At 31.8% G+C, this 15,274-nt stretch overlaps 1 protein-coding gene across 1 annotated transcript; it reads left to right on the top strand.

Annotated features, from left to right (window-relative positions):
- Positions 1-12,259: 12,259 nt before the first annotated feature.
- On the top strand, positions 12,260-14,126 carry LOC117915857 (E3 ubiquitin-protein ligase PUB23-like). The gene has a single exon (XM_034831588.1). The coding sequence runs from the start codon at positions 12,787-12,789 to the stop codon at positions 14,029-14,031; it is 1,245 nt and encodes a 414-aa protein (XP_034687479.1). The 5' UTR covers positions 12,260-12,786; the 3' UTR covers positions 14,032-14,126.
- The last annotated feature ends 1,148 nt before the right edge of the window (positions 14,127-15,274 follow it).

Genomic DNA, 15,274 nt, shown 5'->3' with positions numbered 1-15,274 from the left:
TTCTACCCATCCCTAGGTATATAGCACTCATTGCCAAAATTCCTAAAATACTTAAGATTAGGTTTTCTCACTGTCCATAATTCATAAGATGTCTACTTTGTTCCTGATCTAAGAAAAATCCTATCAGTAGTATAACATGCAGTATGCCAGTATTAATAACTTCTACCTAAAATTTCATAGAGGTATTATGCATGTGAATCATCACCCTAGTCATCTCTTGTAACACTTTATTCTTTTTTTCAGCTACTCCATTCTGTTGAGGAGTTCTAGAGGCTAAAAACTCATGTTTAATTCCTTTTTACTTGCAAAAGAGGTCAACATCCACATTATCAAACTCTCTCCCCCTATCACTCCTAATCTTTACAATTGGATGGCCAATTTCCACTTGTGCTCTATTGAATAATGACTTCAAATGCTCTATGGCCTTTGATTTCTCCCTTAGAAAACTCATAAAGGAGTATCTTGAAAAATCATCTGCTGCCACAAAGACATATCTCTTGCCACCTCTACTTTTAGTTCGCATTGGACCCATAGGATCCATGTGAAGAAGATCTAAAGATTTAGTGGCCCTTATCTTCTTAATCTTTTTGTGTGAACACTTAGTTTGTTTTCCTTTCATGTACTCACCACAAATGGGTTTAGGTTCACCACTAAATCTAGAAATCCCTCTAACTTTTTTAATATTCACTAAGTACACAAATCCTTATAGTTTATGTGACCTAGTCTTTTATGCTAGAGCTCAATAGGATCAAGCTTTACCCTACTACACATAAGAGGTGTTCTAGAGTAAGGATTTATGGTATAACAATTATCAACTATCCTATGACCTTTGATGAATACCTTTCCTTCTTTATTAACTACGTCGCATTAAGTCTTGCTGAAAATTTACTTTATGGTCTTTGTCATACGTTTGACTAATGCTTAAGAGGTTTGCCTTGAGTTCTTCAACATATAAAACTCCATCTAGTTTAAGACAACTAAGGATAGCTATACTACCCTTGCTTTTTACACGAGCTAGGCTTCCATCTTCAAAAGCAACAAACCTACCATCATAATTTTCAAGAGAAGTAAAAGAAGATTTGTCTCCTATCATGTGTCTAGAGCACCCACTATCAAGATACCACTTACTAGACAATTTAACTTTAAGAGTATTGAACACAACTTGACATTTTGACTTATCCTTTCTCAACCAAACTTGTTTAGTCCTAGGTGGTGACTTAAAGGAACTAGATTGGCTTTTAGGTTTTTGGTTGATTTTTTTTTTCCTTTCCCATTTTTCAAGATTTTATTTTTAAGGGAATTAAAGTAATTCATAAGTCTATTCATTTGAGTTTCAAACCTTTCAAGAAACCTATTGTAGCATCTAAATTGAGAATGTCTAATTTTCTTATAGTGTGTGCATAGTGATGTCTTTTTAAGATATTCTACTTGGTTAGTGGTATCATTCTTACCTTTGACAAACATAGTTTCTCTACTAGAAGGAGTTTTATCTTTTTTAATATACCATAAACCTCTTTTATCACCATAGGTTTTGCATTTATCAAGAATTTCATTAAGCACTTTAGTTCCAGGGTAAAAATTTTCGTTCATAGATGAAGAAGGCTTATTATTCTTGATATCTTGAGTGAAAACATTATTCTTCTCAAGGAGAGAATGATGCTCAAATTCAAGACATCTAATATTTTCAAGAAAATTATATATTTCAACATTAAACACATCAATCTTGTTTTTATGAGCTTCAAGAACATCATGATTTTTCATATAACTCTTAATTAATCTTTCGTGCTCAACAACAAGATTATTAAAAAATTCAGCCCTTTGTTCATCAGTAAATTCATCATCATCATTATCACTATCACAATTAGTATCATTCACAGGTTCCATAGATGCAACAAAAGCTAACATGTCATTAATATTATACCTTACATATTCAAAAGCTATGGAAACACTTTCTTAAGAATGTTTATTGCTCCATGTTGTTTGCATAGACTTTTTGATATCTTTGAGGCGAGGACAATCTTGAGAATAGTGTTTCACGCCTCCACAGTTAAAGCATTCAACTTTTTTACCTTTAGAGGAATCTTTTCCTTTCATATTAGATTATTGTTCATTAAGTCTTTTTCCTTTTCCAAATTCTTGGTTCTTGTAAAACCTTGTATTGAATTTCATGACCCTTTTAATTCTTTTGGACATATGTGTCGATTCAACATGAGTTATATCATATGACATTTCGATATCTTTTTCCTCGTTCTAAGAAGCCTTAAAGGCAGAGTCTTTAGGCTAATGAGAATTAGGTAGGGTCATCTCATATGTTTGAATGGAGCCTACAAGTTCATCAACTTTCAAGAAGTCAATATCCTTACTCTCCTCTTGACAATTACTTTAGGCCTAAATCACTTTAGAAGAGATCTCAATATTTTCCTAGCTACCTTAAAATTAGGAATAGTGTTCTCCAAGGTTAGATGAAGAATTTACAATATCACTTAATTCCAAATAAAAGGAAGAAAAAGTTTGATTTTCATGCATACTAATATTCTCAAACTTAGTAGCAAACATTTTCTATTTAGAATTCTTTACAGTAAATGTACCTTCATGAGTGACTTGAAGAATATTTCATGCTTCCTTTGCACATTTACAATTTGTTATCCTATGAAACTCATCTAGACAAACTCCATTAAAAATATTAAATAAAGCCTTAACATTGGCTTCACTACATTCATTGTCAGCTTTGTCCCATTTTTTTTTAGGTTTAAGTTCTTGTATTGATCTTTCTTGAGCATCAAGGATTAATGGTGGTCCCCAACCATATTCAACTGAGTTCTAACACCCTTTCGCCTTTCATTTTGAGGAAAAACATCATTTGTGCTTTCCAATGGGAATAGTTATTCCCATCAAAATGGGGTGGACTATTCAATTGAGCACTACTTTTTTATTGTTCCATATCGGACTTATAAGATCAATAAAAATTTGATTTTTAAACAATATGATAAATAAAAATTGGATTTTTAATCAATAGGATAAAGAATCAATTTTTTATTCCACTCTTATACCAATTGAAAAATAGTTATTACTCTTAATACCACTTGAATAATAGTCGAAAGTCCAAAAGGGAATACCTAGAGAGGGGGGGGGGGGGGGGTTGAATGGGTGATTTAAAATTTTAAAACAATATTTGTAAATTATAACCAACTTTTTATCTTAAGAGATAATGGGGATGTCCCAAATAAATTAATGGTTGTACTTAAAAATCTTTAGGTATACAAAAATATATTGAGATAAAGATATTATAATTATTAATATCTTAAATATATATTGAGATATGCTAAGGATAACAATAATCACTAGAATAACCAACCTAACAAACATAACTATAATCCCAACAAATCAATCAATAATTGGTTATCGGTATAACCTTCACAACCACCAAGATAACCAATCCAACAATCTCAATAATCAATTAACCAATCAATTCGAGATAATCAATGTCATCAATCATAATATAAGTAGAAATAAATAGATATGCATCCTTTTAAGAAAGCTCTGCAATATATTAGGATTAATCAATTTGACCTATTATAGACAATTCAAACAGAATATCAAATATAAAATATATAGACAGCGAGACACAAGATTTTTACCTGGAAAACTCCCCACAAACTTGTGGAGCTAAAAAACCACGAGCTCTAAGACTTACCAATCTAAATCCACTATTCGAAATCAAGTTACATAGATTTACGAGTCATTTTACCCTAAAGACTTACTCTTCAGTATCTATAACTTAATCCACGTCCACAACGTAGCAACTCCTTATTGTTTTCTAATGAATCCTTTGGTCCCTCCGAAGGGATTGAGGTCTTCAACCCATAATTCAAAGAATCAAATCCTTGAATGAGAGATCGGGAATGGTGTGACAGTAAGGCTTTCTCTCAAAAAGTCCATCTATAGAATAAGAGGTCTCTAAACTCTTAGATCTCTCTGATCTCTAATCTCTTAGCTCAAATCTCTAACCCTCATAAGGTTATTAGAAAGATATATATAGGCACAAGCCAAAAGAGTCTCAATATCTTAAGTTTCTAAATTAGAGTTTGAGTGAAATTTATCCAAAATAAGTTTCTAAACTCGACAAGATTATCATGATTGCTTGAGCGGACTTGGACCACTTAAGTTAGATTAACCGCTTGAGAGACCCCTACTACTTTTGAAAAACCATTTTAAATCATTTTAAGTCTAAAAATGATACCAAACCTTTTATACCTCAAATAAACCTTATATGTCACAAACCAAACTTTTTTAGATGTACCTATGACTTGTTGGTTGGAATAAACAACAACCATTGATCTTCAATGGAGAGCAAGTTATTATTTAAAAAGACTTTTATGACCAAACATTAATTGAAACAAAATTGCCAACAATTACACAAGACTCAATGTCCTAACAAAATATTATAAATTATTGTTTATTTATGTTTCTTTTAAGTCTAGTTTAATTATAAATTAGAGTAATAGTTCAAATATGATTAGTTTATTATAAATATAGATTTGTTATCCTGTTAATATAGAAAGTAGAATGAAACAAAATATTATTTTAATAAATTATTTTTAATACCAAGCATGTGAATTCCAACAAGTTGCATTAGAGCCAAAAAAAATAGTTATTTGATGAAATTATAGTTGCAAATAATAACTCAATTTTAACCTTAACTCCTAAAATTTATAAGAATTTTTTTTGACAATTAGTATATTTAGATGGGTCTCTTGTTGAACCTCAAGATTTATGAGATCTAGTAAATAATGACTACAAACAAGTAGATAATCTAAACAAATTCGAGGCACTATCAAGGGAACAAAAAAATTTATTGGTCTCAAAACAAATATTAAAAAACACTATATGCAATATTGAAAGCAATAGATGAATCCATATTTGAGAAAATCTCAAAGACAAAGTTAGGAGAGACATGGGGTTACTTGATAAAAATTATACAAAGGTGAAGATTTTTTCAAGCGAATGAAATGACAAATATTAATAGATGGATTCAAGTTTCTATGCATGAATAACTTTGAATTAATCTCAAAATTATTTTTTATTAGCTATAGACCATTGTAAACTAGATATGGGTCAATGGTGAGAAGCTTGATTATAAAAAAAATGGTAGAGAAAGTATTGCAATCTTTAAGTGCAAAATTTAAATGTTGTTACAGTGGTTAAAGAAGAAAATGATGTATTCATTCTCATAGTTAAAGGGTTGATAAGTTCATTGTTTTCACATGAATGAATTAAGATCAACTCCACAAATTTGGAGCAAGCTTTGCAAATTAAGTAGAACATCTACAAGAGGTCATGGTAGCCAACAAGGTAGTAGAGGTCATAGTCTTGGCTGAAGTAAAGGAGGACATGAAAATTCTAACAAGAGAGATTGAAATGGTAGCAAAAGTTGTTCTAGAGGAAAGGATAATACACCTGATCCAAAAACAAGTTACACATACAATATTTCATATGTAAGAAATATGGACGTTAAATCTGAATGTTGAACAAAATAGTAGAATGAACAAGTGGAATAAGCAAACATAGTAGCATAGTAGAATTTGGTATTAGTCTATAAAGTAAGAACATCAAACATAAAATACAAAGATGTTTAGTACTTTGATATTGGATGCAACAACCTTATGTGTGGTTCAAAAAAATTTATTTTTATAATTGGATAAATCAAGCATAGGAAAAGTTAATTTTGGAAATAAATTTGAAGTCTCAATCATGGGCAAAGGTAATATTAAAGATGGAATTGATGATGTTACTATAACATGTATTTTTTTTCCAAATATTTTTTTATTTTTTTTTAAGTTATTAGTGTCAAAGAATATGATAATAAAGTTATCAATTATGTTCGCATCCTAAATCTAAGCAATGGAAGCAATATCAATTTTTCAAAAATTGATCTTTTAGGGTTAAAGTACTAACATTTAGATTTGGATGTTCCCAAACCTTAAATTCCAAGCGTTGAAGATGCCCTCAAAGTTGTTGGAAGTCTCATGAACCCATGATCTTCCACCCGATGACTCAACCTTGCTCTTAGCACACTTCCAATATGGAGGAAAGCTGGGTGGAGGCTATGACTCTCTTTCTCTCTAGATGGTGGAAGACAAAAAGTTATGGAAACTCTTACCCCTAGGGAGTATTTATAGGGTTCCTAATTGGGCTTAAATGAGTTGAGCCCACATAGACTTGAGTCATTTAATTAGCCTTAATTAGGCTACAAATTGTGTCCTAATTGATTAATTAACCCAATAGGGTCTACTAATATTTAATTAATTAGCCCAATTTAAAGACCTTGTTCACTTACCCTTGTGTAACCTTACATAATTATCAAAATATCCTTATGAACAAAAGTGAACCTAGAGCCAATTTGACCCTCATAACCCATGCCAATAAGGTATATGAGCTCGGAGCAGGGACCATTGGAACCCATAGGAGTATTGACTCCCTCAAAATCCAATTTTGTAGTTGATTCAATATCCCACTATAGAGAATCAACTGAACTTCAATATCCTATGTAAATAACAACGAGACACTATGTGCTTGGGTCTGTGACCTGCTATCCATTGTGTTTAGTCTACCCATGAGTTGGTGTTTGTAGTCTAACTAGGTGAAAGCTATTAGTCTTTCAATACTACCTTTACTATCATTGAGTTATAGATCCTCCTATTGTGTGTTTAATTAACATGTCTTAACTCTCAAATAGCATATGTTAACTTCCACTTAAAGAACTATTATGGTCATAGATTTCATGGACGCACCTCCTTAGGATCACCCTAGGAGACACTTTGTCTTAATCCTATGAAATATCATGGTGTCTCTATTAAGAATACCTATGGCTATTAGCTTTCATCAATAGTGGCCCAATCAATGGGAATATATGATTAGCTTACGATCTCACCTATAAATCAAAGCCACCAGTAACTTTAGCAAAGCTCAATATCCTCTCAAGTTTGAGAGACAACATAATGAAGAAGCTTGGTGGGTTCATGACTACTTGATAAGCCTAAGTCATGACTCACCGTAGGTTATGTCCAATGAGTAATTATACATACTAGTGCACTTACCATGAGAAACCCCGATAGCCAAAACCAACCATACCTCCAATTAGGAGATGGTACACTACAACATTTAATGGGTTGTCTAAACCCACGAATTAGCTATGAACAAGTCATATATTTGCATTGAACTAATGAATTGGATCTTTTGTGCAACTTTTAATGCACCCAAGTCACGTACAATGCAAAAGATGTAGGCAAGAATGCTCATAAAGTATAATGCATGGAATACGAATAGATAAAAGTGAAATTGGAATGTCATTAAATAAATAATGAATTCCAAATTTGTTACATCATGTCATGCTTTTAAGGGCTCTATCCTAACAAGTTAGTCAAATCTCTTGGTCACAACAAATATATTTTAACCTTTAGAAATGATTTTCTAAGAAAATTTTGGATTTATTTATTAAAGGAAATATCGAAGGCCTTTAACAAGTTCAAAGAGTTCAAAATTCTTATTGAAGGTAAAAGTAGTTTCAATATTAAAATATTGAGATCTAATGGAGGAAGATAATTCACCTTTAATAAATTTTATAATTATTGCAAAAAAGTCAATATATTTCACGATAAATTCATAGCTAACTACATACCCTAATAAAAAGGTATAGCTGCAAGGAAGAATAAAATCATTATAGAGATGACAAGAAGTGTGTTAAAAGCTAGGAGTTTTGTGGGCAAAAGTTGTTACATTTGTAATGTTCTTGTTGAACACATGTCCTACTAAGTAATTATAAGTGATGTTTTTTTTTTTTTTTGTACAAGTTTTTGGGTTTGTTTCATATTCCCTTATACTATAAGAGCATAAGAAACTTTGTTATGATAAAAGCGGAAAGTGTATCTTTGATGGTTATAGTGATGTGATTAAAGGTTACAAGTTGTATAATCCCTAAATAAGGTGTGAGAAGATATGTTCAATTTCTAGAGAATGAAAGTTGAACGTGGACTAAAAAATAAGGTAAGGAAAAAGGACTTTTAATTGAAGAAGACTTTGTGGAAGACAATTAGTATTAGAAGGATTTTGCAATAAATATTTTTATTTCTAAAACACCTCCTACTAGAAGTTCTCCTATCTAAACAAAAACAAAGTAGAAGTCGGAATCACAAGGATGCCCAAAATGTGCTCACATTATTCCTATACACCTCAAGGATTATGAAATTATAAAAGACAATGAAATTATTGATGAAGAAGGTTTAATTAACTATTTTTTCTCTTTATAGATTATGATTTGATTTCATATGAAGAAGCAACAAGTGATGAGAAGTGGATTTAAGCAATAAATGAAGAAATCTAATCAATAAAGAAAAATAATACATTGGAGCTAACTACTCTATTAGGCGAAAAGAAGTTTAGCGATGTTAAATGAATTTATAAGATAAAGAATAACTCTAATAGCAAAATTGATTGATTTGAGGCAAGATTGATGGCAAAAGGCTACAAATAGAAGCCATGTATGAATTATTTTAACATTTTTGCACCACCATTGGCATGATAATTACACTTGCAACTTAGAAAAGGTGAAAAAATCACTAAATGGATGTTAAGTTAGCTTTTATCAATAATGTAATTGAAAAAAGAAGTTTTTCTTGAATAATCATTGGGATATATTAAGGAAAGGCAAAGGAACCAAGTTTCTAACCTCAAAAAGGCATTGTATAGGTTAAAGCAGGGACTGCGTACTTGGTACATTCAGATTTACACTTACATGGGTTTTAACAATATTCTTTTCAACACATACTTTCGATCAAGTCAAATGCTAATAGTGATAATATAGTTATTGTATGCTTTAATGTTGATGATTTAATTTTTACAAGAAATTGTCAATAGATGTTTGAAGATTTAGGAAGATAATGACACAACAATTTGAAATAATAGATCTCAAGTATATGTTATATTTTCTTGGAATTGAGGTTCAATAAACAAATGATGGTCTCTTCATCTCACAAAAGAAGCATGTCATAAAAATTCAATGATTGAAAATGGAATCATCATCAACAATTCACACTCCTATTATAGAGATATTAAAGAGGGAAAAGGAAGGTACTAGAGAATTAGTACATCCTACATATTTCAAGGACATAGTAAGGATTTTTCTTTATTTGACTTCTATTAGACCAAATATTGTTTTTGAGGTACTAGAGAATTAGTCACACTTGCAAGCAACAAAGTGAATTTTGAGGTATACAAATAATACTCATGATCATAGAATTTCTACTCCTATTCAAGCAACTCTAGTGTAGTAGGTTACACAAATAGTTATTGGGGAAGTAATGTAGAGATTAGAAAGAGAATTATTGTGTATGTTTCTTTTTTTTTTAACTTTTTTAAAATCTTAGAATAGGAGCATTCTCATGGTCATTAAAAAAGAAACAAGTTAAAACAATATCAACTATAGAAGCTAAATACATGGTAGTGACTTCTACAACTTGTTAGGTAGTTTAGCTTCTTAGGATGATTAATGGGTTGAAATATGAATAAAAAGGTCTTTAAATATTTTGTATGATAATAGGTTACCTATTGCATTGACAATGAATCTAATGTTTCATGATAGAAGCAAACACTTTCACTATATATATTAGGGAAGTCATGAAAATGGTGAGGTCAAGATTGAGTTTTATAGATCAGAAGATCAAGTATAGATATTTTTACAAAACCATCGAATAAATACATTTAAGAAGTTGAAAATGATGTTTAGTGTGATTAACTTTAAAATAAAAAGTTAAGGTTGTTAAAATTAATAATCCAACTTAAATAATAAAAAAATGAAACTAATTGTAAATAGGAGATTATTAATAAGATAATCTCAGTACTAATGGTAAAGTCAACCATAGTGCATTTTTCCAGGTAGATATTTTCAATAGAAACTCATATTAGCAATCATTAATTAGCAGAAATAAGAATGATATAAAAATTAGCCAACAAATAAAACTGTGAAAAACAATTAGTAATAATAATAATAATAATAATAATAATAATAATAATAATAATAACAATATGAAGAAGGAAAATATATAAAATTAGTAATGAAGTATGAACTTATAGAAAATAATTTAAACAAATAAGAAAAATAGAATTTGAATCATAACTAATGCCCAAATAAACCTTGGACATTTATTAGTAGGTAAAGATTCAATAGTAACGGTGGTAATACAGCTTATTTTAAAAAATTCATGAACTCATGTTTATCTTACACGTGGGTAAAGTAGTTGTTTATGAAGTATTTATGATTTCTAATCTTAACTCATTATGTAAATTTTGAAAAACTTTACTTTATTGGGGGCTTTTGATTGATCTTAATTTAAATTAATTATAAATATTTTATTATTTGGGATTAACTTAACTTGAGTATGTAGTCAATCTTAAATTTTTCATTTATACAATTACACTTATTTTTAATCATTATGGCATATTATTATTCATTATTAGGTAATGTTGGATTAATTTAGAGTGTGTTTGACAATATCTATATATAAATTATTTTCTGTATAAGTAATTTTTCAAAAACAAAAAAAAAAATAATAAAATTGCACATCAGATACTTCTCTAAAAACCAGTCGAACATATAATTTTTCATTAAAAATGGTATTTATTTCAAAAGTGTTCTCTAAAAGTATTGACAAATGAATTCTTAATTTAACAATAATATTTCATGTGAGAATTTCTAGTACTCTTTTGTTTGTGTGAGCATGGAACTTAATAAGAAATTTGCATGATGATAAGGTATCATTAGGCTTGGAGGCACGAGGGAGTTTTCTAATAACTGATTAAGACAAGACAGACTCTTTGTGAAGATAATAATGTTAGTCCACAGTGTTTGATAAGTTGGATTCAGGGACTCTAACTTCTAAGTCACTCACCTCAATTCTGAATCGAAAGAAAATGATTTTGGGCTCCATGGAGAGGTTAATTAGAGAAGCTACCTTCGTCAAATCAAAAGAAAAGAATAGGATTGAAGATTGAATAAAGGAAGTTTCGCACCTCACATCAATCCATTCTTTAATTTTGGCATTTTTCTAGTACTCTTTGGTTTAAGCTCACTTTCATTTTCCTTTCGTTTTCCATATTTTATGTGTTTCGAATGATGCACTGAGGTGCATGATGCTTATGCTTAGCCTTTGCTTGAGAAGCTCGCATAGGTTTGTCATCTGCAAAAAAATTTGGTCATGAATTTTGTCTTCATCAAACAAATTTTTTTTTTATTTTTTATCACGTGATAAATGAGTTGATGAGAGATGAAATCTTGAACGAAAACTTTCTTCTGAAATGAAATAACACTTAAACACCAACTATTATGTGATGTCGTGTTTTCCTTCAATGATGGGTATATGGAACCAAGTGTCAAACAAGTCCAGAAATATGACAAAAATGGAAATATCGCTGAAAGTTGAAGTTTTGTTTCGAAGCAATGGATTGTGAAATGAGTAGTATTCATGCAATAGAGAAGCCAAGCCCCAAGATGTGAATATCTTGCAATATTCCTCTAGAAGCTAATTGCAATAGAGAAGCCCCTTGCTAGCTGTAGAGGAAAGGTATGAAACATGCATGCCTCAACTTTTGTTTAATTTCCTCAGATGACAATGACATACCGTTAGTGGATGGAAACAATAACGAACCCAATTTTCCAATTAAATAAGCCAATAGCGGTACAAAAGAAAAATACTAAAACTACTTTTAAAAAATTATACACTTGTGTCCCAAATTAATGGTATATTTTCCCCTTCTTTTCTTCTCAATTCAGTTAACCAAGCATATGTCACATCTAGATCATGTTACATGTCCTTATATCCTTTTCCATGTATACAAAAGTTCCTGTTCTATTGCTCAGTTACCTAAAAAAGAGGTCAAACAACCACATCTCAGTTAAGCTAATCTGGACAACTATATTTATAGTTGAAGCGAAACCCAACTCCTAAGATGGTTACCAACCCCCTAGTTTTGGCACTGAAGGAGAAAAAGGGAAAAGGAGAGAAGTCTTAGAGGCTAAGGGAGGCCAAAGGCATAAAGTCAGCTGCTAAAAACAAATAATAGATTAAGAGCAACAGCCGAGGAAGGCACGAGAAGCCCAGTAGCCCCACATGAAAGTTGTCGGCACCCTTCATGTGCAACTAACATGGATCAAGGTCTATGATGCAAAATAGGGAAAGAGAATGAATAAATTACCATCTACAGAGAAGAAAGTCAAAGATGTTAGGGTAAGAGCACACTTTGCAACACCGACTCTTCCCCCAACACGCCCTCCATTCAATTCATTTATTAACGCACCCAAGTCTTCCTTTATTTTGCAGCATTTCTTCTTCCCAAACTTTGGAAAAAGTCCTCTTTTTAATGCCTTCTCTATCTCTCTCTCTCTCTCTCTCTCTCAAATTTCCGTGTATTGACTTTCTCGATTTGAACAATTTGCTTCGCCGCTCTTCTTCTCCTTCTTGTATATAACCGTGTCCGCTCTCACATAAACCTTGTGAAGCCTATTTTTTCAACTCCTAGAGTGTTTCAGATCATTTTGGCCATCAATCTCACAGCATATTCTCTCTCAAGTAAGTCCTGGTTTTGGCTTCTGTTTGAGGTTATCTGATCACATTTCGGTATAGAAACGTCCGTTTTGGTTTGTTTGATTGGCTATACTCTTTTGTGGATATAGATCGAATAGTTTAAATCTTGTTCTGGGGTTATCTCATATTTCAATATAGTTTTCTATATCGAATGGATGAAATCGATGTTCCTTCTCATTTTATGTGCCCAATTTCCCTGCAACTCATGAGAGATCCAGTCACGGTTGCAACTGGGATCACATACGATCGAGAGAACATAGAGAGATGGTTGTTTTCATGCAAAAACAACACTTGTCCATTCACAAAACAGGTACTTGTTGACACAGACCTAACTCCAAACCACACCCTTCGAAGATTGATCCAGGCATGGTGCATCGTCAACGCCTGTCATGGGGTTGAACGGATTCCAACACCAAAGCCTCCTGTCGACAAAGCCCAGATCATCAAACTCCTCAATGATGCCATCAAGTTCCCACAGATGCAGCTCAAATGCCTCCAAAGGCTTAGATCCATTGCATTCGAAAGCGACAGAAACAAAAAGTGTTTGGAAGCTGCAGGTGCAGTTGAATTCTTAGCTTCCATCATAAAGAAAGATGAATCAGCAGTGATTGAAGTTGTTCTGGAGGATGGTTCTCGTGAGTTTACAAGAGCAAGTGATGAGGCGCTGAGCATCCTCTATCAACTCGAAACCTCGGAAGCGGCCCTCAAGAGTCTTGTAAGCAGTAACTACGGATTTATAGAGTCGTTGGTACATGTTCTGAAATGCGGAAACGACCAATCTCGGGCATATGCAGCCATGCTATTGAAGTCCATCTTCCAGGTGGCAGATCCAATCCAATTGATCAATGCTAGCCCTGAATTGTTCACGGAGATAGTCCATGTATTGCGCGATGGGATTTCACAGCAAGCCTCAAAGGCAGCACTGAAGCTTCTTGTGGAGCTTTGTCCATGGGGAAGAAACCGAATCAAGGCAGTGGTAGCCGGTGCATCACATGTCTTGATTGAGCATCTTCTTGACACCTCAGAAAAGAGAACCTGTGAACTAATCCTGGTTGTTTTGGATCAACTATGCAGCTGTGCTGAAGGGCGAGCGGAGCTGTTGAAGCATGGGGCTGGGCTGGCCATAGTTTCCAAGAAAATACTTAGGGTTTCTCAGGTGGGCACTGATAGGGCAGTGAAAATCTTGGCCTCTGTTTCAAAGTTTTCAGCAACTTCTAGGGTTCTTCAAGAGATGTTGCAAGTGGGTGTTGTTTCCAAGTTGTGTTTGGTGCTTCAAGTGGACTCTAGTAAAAAAACCAAAGAGAAAACAAGGGAGATCCTCAACTTGCACTCTAGGGTTTGGAAGAACCCTTCATGTATTCCTGCTCGTTTGCTCTCATCTTATCCATCTTCTTGAGTGAAGGCTAATTTTCGTGTACATAATTGGATTATGGCAAATGGGGCAAATTGTCCCTTTAAGTATTTTAAGTCTAAATCTTCATTTGAAATTCATTTCTAATTTTTTTTTCTTTTTCTTTTTTTTTTTTTTGCAAGTGGAAAACTTATCTATGCAGTAGTTACTGCTCTACTTCGCTTGTTCATTGAATGCTTGGATTACTAATTACCAACAATTGAGACTACATTTTGGCATGCATTTGTTCTACATATACATGTAAATTCAAGAAATATGTGTCATGCGATAGCTTACTTGTCACTATTTTATCATTTGCTGTATGCTTGATGCATGCATTAATATGGTACGAAATTATTGATTTATGGGTTGTCATCATGTGGGTCCACAATTGATATGCTCAATCAAGAACAAATAAATTAAAAGGTCGTAAAAAGAGGATTAAATATCACATTACAATTTGCAAACAATGCCTCAATTGTTCGAGAGTAATGTAAATTTCAAGAAAAATAAAAATAGGAACTGTTTGAATTTCACTGGATGGATGTGTAGTCTCTTTGGCATTAATCATAGCGAAAGAAAATTGACGTTGGAATGATTTGGATCTTAATGAATTCTTGTCTCAAAATAAAGGTCAACTTGGCTCACATACCATTTGTATTCCCTCTCTATTCCTTTTCATTCTTTTTCTTTTCTTTCTAAAAATTTGGTTTTCACATGAAATGAAAAAAAAAAAAAAAAATATTTCCAATTGCTTAGAAAGTCTACCCATATATTCAAAAACATCCTTTGGTAACTGTTTTAAAAAATAATACTAAAAAATAGTTTTTGAGAGTAGTTTTGAAAAACCATTTTCTAATTTTTGCATAACAAAAATTTGTTTGGAAACATAAAATATTTTTAACATATTTTTAATATTTTTAAATATATTTTAAAAATACTTTTTATATGTAATGTTTTATTTTTAATCATTCTGCATGTTTGTATAATTATTTATTAAAACAGCTCTCAAAAACTAAGTAAAAAGAAAAGAAAACAACTAAAAGATGTTTTTTAAAATACCTTATTTTCTATTCTTAAGAATAAAAACCAAAAACAGTTTTTGGTTACCAAATATGATTTCTGTGTTTATTTAAAAAAACAGAAAATTATTCTCAAAAACAGTTTTCAAACACGTCCTAAATTTTAATCACAATAGTATAATATTCTATGAACTAATTAAGAGCTCGTTTGATAGTAATTCTAAGAA

This window comes from Vitis riparia, chromosome 6, assembly GCF_004353265.1.
Source record: "Vitis riparia cultivar Riparia Gloire de Montpellier isolate 1030 chromosome 6, EGFV_Vit.rip_1.0, whole genome shotgun sequence".
NCBI classification, from domain to species: domain Eukaryota; kingdom Viridiplantae; phylum Streptophyta; class Magnoliopsida; order Vitales; family Vitaceae; genus Vitis; species Vitis riparia.
This window is presented reverse-complemented; position numbering and strand designations above follow the sequence as displayed.